This window comes from Cebus imitator, unplaced genomic scaffold, assembly GCF_001604975.1.
Source record: "Cebus imitator isolate Cc_AM_T3 unplaced genomic scaffold, Cebus_imitator-1.0 Scaffold72, whole genome shotgun sequence".
NCBI classification, from domain to species: domain Eukaryota; kingdom Metazoa; phylum Chordata; class Mammalia; order Primates; family Cebidae; genus Cebus; species Cebus imitator.
The window spans coordinates 7020992-7026173 of record NW_016107387.1 but is presented as its reverse complement, the minus strand read 5'-3'; the positions used below and the strand labels follow the sequence as shown (position 1 = coordinate 7026173).

The 5182-nt window shown below is 56.4% G+C and overlaps 2 protein-coding genes across 7 annotated transcripts in view; both read right to left on the bottom strand.

Moving 5' to 3' along the window:
* The window catches only part of DVL2 (dishevelled segment polarity protein 2), an 11038-nt gene extending 9741 nt beyond the window's left edge, over nucleotides 1-1297 (bottom strand). For both annotated transcript variants that reach the window (XM_017531685.2, XM_017531686.2), the window contains exon 1: nucleotides 795-1297. In XM_017531685.2, coding sequence (XP_017387174.1) covers nucleotides 795-988 — 194 coding nt within the window. In that variant the 5' untranslated portion in view covers nucleotides 989-1297. The remainder of the gene's footprint in view (nucleotides 1-794) is intronic.
* Nucleotides 1298-1773: 476 nt separating this feature from the next.
* PHF23 (PHD finger protein 23) overlaps nucleotides 1774-5182 on the bottom strand; it is a 5051-nt gene continuing 1642 nt past the window's right edge. For 3 of the 5 annotated variants that reach the window (XM_037739669.1, XM_037739670.1, XM_017531692.2), the window contains exons 2-5: nucleotides 4386-4417; nucleotides 4140-4232; nucleotides 2670-3507; nucleotides 1774-2577 (exon numbers count right to left, since the gene is read on the bottom strand). In XM_037739669.1, the coding sequence (XP_037595597.1) occupies nucleotides 2363-2577; nucleotides 2670-3507; nucleotides 4140-4232; nucleotides 4386-4417 (1178 nt within the window). In that variant the 3' untranslated portion in view covers nucleotides 1774-2362. Of the gene's footprint in view, nucleotides 2578-2669; nucleotides 3508-4139; nucleotides 4233-4385; nucleotides 4418-4969; nucleotides 5047-5182 lie in introns of those variants that run through there. The other 2 variants (XM_037739668.1, XM_017531694.2) reach the window with 2 other exon arrangements.

Sequence of the window (5182 nt, the reverse complement as noted above, 5' to 3'; positions counted from 1 at the left end):
TTTTTTTGAGACAGTCTCCCTCTGTTGCCCAGGCTGGAGTGTAGTGGCACGATCTTGGCTCACTGCAACCTCTGCCTCCTGGGTTCAAGCGACTCTCCTGTCGGCCTCCCGAGTTGCTGGGACAAAAGGCGTGTGCCACCACACCCGACTAATTTTTTGTATTTTTAGCAGAGATGGATGCTCTCGATCTCTTGACCTCGTGTTCTGCCCGCCTTGGCCTCCCAAAGTGCGCGTGAGCCACCGCGCCCGACCATGGCCCAAGTTTCTCCACGATCTTCTACTCCAGGGCAGCCTAGAACATCCCAATAGAGCACTCTTTGCATCAGTATAGACTAGAATATCCCCCCCAAAATCCTGTCTGCTCTAGTATACGCCAGAATGTCCCAAGTTGACCCAATATGGCTTTATCTACATCAAAAGATTCCACAGTATCCCTACATAACCTGTGGACAACATGCAGGACTCCTGAGAACGTATTAAACGATCAGACAACGGATCAATTTACTCAGTACAGTCTAGAATACTCCAAAATAAACCAGTATGTCTCCATCTATTCCAGTAGAACATAATCTTCTCTAATCTGGTTTAGAATATCCTAGTCTGTCCGTGTGCCTCGATCTATCCAAGCATAACCTTGTCCATCCTGGCATAGTCAACCCACCTCAGCATAGCACAATCTGCTCCACCACAGGCCAGAAAATCCCAGTGTGGCCCAAAGTAGATGTGTGACCCTCCACGTCGCCCAATCCACTCTAGCAAAGCCCCCGTCGGTCCTATGTAGGCCTTGCGCTCACCCAAAATCCTGATCCATAGACTTGAAAAAGTACTTGGCGCCCGCGGGCCGCTGCAGAACGCTCTTGAAATCGCCGAGGGTGATGCGCTCGGCAGGGACAGGGATCTTCACCAGGTAGGGAGTCTCTTCTTCATCCAGGTGGTAAATCACCTTCGTCTCCCCAACCCCACCGCCCCCAGTGCTGCTGCCCGCCATGGTCTCGCCCGCGCGCTCCCAGGCTCTGCCGCCCACCCAACCGGGCAAATGGCCCTTGCCGCGCCTGCGCACACGCACAAACCGACGCACGAGCGCGGACAGGACCGACCTAGTACAGGAGAAAAGCAAAGGAAAGAAAGCGGGGGTCGGCGAGGGTGGCAGCGGGGGGCGGGCCGCGGGGTGCGACTCAAAGCCACGGTCTCAGCTGTAGCCGCGCGCCATAGCCGCCGACGTCGCGAGCACCTCCAGGTTCCCGCCCACCTCTCCTCATGTCACGTGACCCAAACCAGCCCACTCCGCTTTCCTCAGCCGCCCCATCACGTGACCCCGCCAGTCACGTGACCCCCAGACTCCTCCTCCTAGAGCCCCCGCCACGTGATCGCTGCCTTCAGCAACGGTCTCCCAGCCCCCAAACGGGTACCCTAGCCGAATTCCTGCGTGCTCCCGGGCTAAACTGGCCTCTGCCCTCAGGAAGCAGACAATCGGCTCCCACCGTGCTTTACCCGACCCAGGCGGGAACGCGAAGCGACTCTGACCCGCAGGAGTGTGCGTACAGGGAGTGAAGGTGGGAATTGCGGGGGTTCCTAGACTCTAGTAGGGAGGGACAAATACAGTGAAAGCTCTAAGGTGGCTTACTCGAGTATCTTGGGGTGGGGAAGGCTCAGTGCCGTGCCATCTCAGATTGGACTTTGGGAGAGGTGGTTTTCAGCCCCACCTCCAGCTAGTCTTCAGCCAGCTCTTCCGAAGCCTCCCTCCCAAGCAGGACAGTTAGTGAGGGCTATAAACACAAAAGAGCCCACTCTGCTTTATTTACAACACGCAGGCTGTCTGTACAAACAGCGGCCAATATTATTAAAAACAAAAGAGGTGAATGAGAATCGTCACCTTTCTGCTTTCCTTCCTCGCTTGGCCAGGCTCTAGTACTCCACCTTTGAGCTGCCATGCCCAATAGGGGAAGTCCAAAATTAAAAATACAACCGGTGTAGAAGAAAATAAATGGGGAGTGAAATAGAAGAAAAGATGAGGGAGGGGAGTGCTAATATTTACACTAGAGTTTTATAGACAACTGTCCCATTCCATCCCAATTCCATCCTGACCCAGAAAATGATGGTGGCAGGTCCAAGAGACAGAGATTGTGTCTAGAGACACAGACAGCCTCCCACCCCCAACTAATGGGTCCAATTTCAAATCCACAGAGTGGGGAGGAAGGAGAGGGTAGGAAAGTGAGACATTCATTTTCAAACAAGTCTCCTTTGGGAATTCCTGCCTTGAAGTGCGGACAGTATCCAAGCTTCAGGGGATAGGCTGAGGTCCCTGAGGCTCAGTTCCCAAATCGCGTTGTCATTTGGAAGTTCCAGCCTAGAGTTGGCGCCGTCAGGGCTCTCCAGATTTGGGAGGCCCCCCTAACCGCCGGGCCTCTGGCCTCAGTTCCTTGCATTTCTGGCAATAAAAGAAGTCAGGGACATTGGTCTTCTTAATCTTAGCACAGGAGAGGTGGATCCACGTCCCACACAGGCTGCACTCAATCATGGGCCGCCCTGCAAAGGGCTTTCGGCAGTAACATGTGATGAGATCCCATGAGTCATCACCTGGGGAAAAAAACGTTCGTTTGGTATTCTGTCAGAGCTGTTTTTGGATTCACAACACCCTCAAACCCATCGTCCCAGCCCAAACCTCTCACCTGATTCTACCATGATGTCCTCGTCCATGACCCGCATCTCGCCTTCACTGGAGCTGGCATCTCCATCTTGGCTTGTTTCAGTGCTGCCCACCTCCTTGCTTTCACTGTCAGGAGGAGGGATGCCTTCAGGGTGCACTGTGGCAGGGGGCCTAGGAGCCTCTGGGGGTGCTGGGAGCACAGGGGCTGGGGCTTCACCCCCTACCACTGTTGCCATCTCTTCCTCTTCTTCCTCTTCTTCTTCTTCCTCCTCCTCTTCAGAGTCTGTATCACTGGGGGGTGCCTGGGGAGGCCCAGGAGGTGGGAGTCTATCCCCCCGTTCTGCCTTTTTTAACTTCCGCTTCTTGCTCTTCTTGATTCGAGACCTCTTTTCCCCATCCCCAGGAGTTGGCCGAGGCCTCCGAAGCACCCCAAAGCCAGCCCCAGCTCCTGGCCCCAACTTTCGGTTCTTTCGGTCCTTCTTTCGAGGAGGATGGGAGAGGTCCCCCTGGGAAAGGGGCACTGGGGTAAGAGCAGCAGGGGGCCGGGAGGTATGTGTCAGGGATGTGGGGGACAAAGGAGATGCCACTTTGGGCCCATCCAGATCAAATAGAGAGTCCTTGAGCTTCATCTTCTCAAGCAAGGTAGCACTGTCGGGGGCCTGCAGGCGAGAGAAAGTGGACCTTGGGGGTCCTGGCTGGGTGGGACCTGCTTGGGCTGCCCTTCTCTTGGATGACTTTGCTTTCTTAACAAAAGTCTGGATGGTTCGAAGATCTGAGGGGGCTGAGTCCCAGCCATCACTGTCTGCTGCACTCTCTCCTCGCAATGGAGAGCTGGAGCCAGAGGCGGGCCAGTCACTTTCCTTAAAAGGGGGAAGAGACCAGGGTCAGCAGAACCCTAGTGTCATCTCAGCCCCTCCACAAACCCAGCTTGAAAAAAAGCAGGGACCCAATTTACCCCAAAATGTCCTGCACCAACCACTAAATCCCACTGTGCTCCAAAACCTTCTCCCCACCACAATTCCCATCAGCATATCCTCTTGACCACTTTCATGTTACTGCCACCCACCAGTCTGCTACCTCACCGCTGCGCCTGCGCAGGACCTTTGAACACTGTATCCCCCACATCAGAGCCGTGTGTCCTTGGCTCTATTTCTGTACACCCTCATTTGTTACCATTTTCATTTCCCTAAAATTTATCCGTCAACACCTTCCATTAACAGCACCTCAAGACTATGCCAAAATCTTGACCAGTGCCTCCAAACTCTTGACCAGTGCCTCCAAATCCCCTTTTTTCACAGCTCTTCAGGCTAGCTATCCCTAGATCCCCTCCCCGCACACCAGATTTTCTACCACAGCCCTAAGCGTCTCCAACTTCCTAGTCATAATTTCTAGGGGCCTCTCCTCCAAGAAAAGCAATACAGTTCTACTTGAACAACAGGCGCTCTATAGTCCCACCACACCAGCCTCAAGTCAGTAATTCTCCTGTCCCTACCTCTTTGCTAGGGGGGATGTAACCAGCATATGCCAAGACAAAACTGCAGAATTTGTTGAAATCCTCAATTGTTCTCCGCCGTTTCTCTGGTGGCTGAAAGGAAGAAGACATGGATCACATGGAAAGCCACACAGTTTAAGAAGGGCATTCCCAGGGCCACAGTACCTAAGTAAGCAGTCTAGAAAAGGGGGCAGGGGGGCGTTATCAGGCAGGGATACTAGGCTCCATAGGTAGGGGAAACCTCACCTGAGTCTCTGGCTTAAGGGTCGGAGGTGGATCTGAAAAAGCAATAAAAGCTGAGTCAAGACACTAGGAAACAGTCTGTTTAAAACTCTTCCTCTAAACGCTGCGGTTCCCAAGTGAACCCCCTGTTCTCTCCCAGGTCCCTCCGCCAGGCCAGCAGGCCCCCAGCTGTGTTGGATCCGCCCCTGCTCCCCCTTCCGCCCCGCGAGGGGCGGAGCCTAGGCGCGGCGCCCTCTGAGGCCTCGCTATAGCGCTCCCCTTCCCCCAACAGGAGGCCCGGCGCCCCGCCCCCCCAACTCACGGTCTCTCTCGACTCCAGTCTACTCAGATCCCTCAGCGCCCCACCCCACCTTACGGCTCCCAGGGCCGCGTCCTGGCCGCCGCCCGCCGCCCCCGTCCTTCACACGCGCCCGGAGCCCCGAGTTCCTACCCAGCCGCGCTCCACCGCCTAGGGCCCTCCGAGACCGCACACGCCGCCCGCCGGCCCCCAGGGTCCAGGGTGACCACGCCGAACCGCTCCCCGCCCTCTGGCCCCTTCTACTCGAGCACGCGGCCCGGCGCGCCCCTCACCCCCACCCCAAACACACACAGGCACACGTATCGAACGCTACTTCGCGGCCGGGACAGACCAGGGAGCTCTAACCCGGACGCGGCCATACCACGCTCCCCACAATTTCGCTGTCCCTCCGCCCCCATCCGGGGCTTTGGCCCCTCCCCGTCTCGAGCTCCTCGGGCTCCCCGCCGGGCCCCCCGGCCCCGTTCCCGAGCCCTCTCCGGCCGCCGCCCCCCCTCCGCCCCCG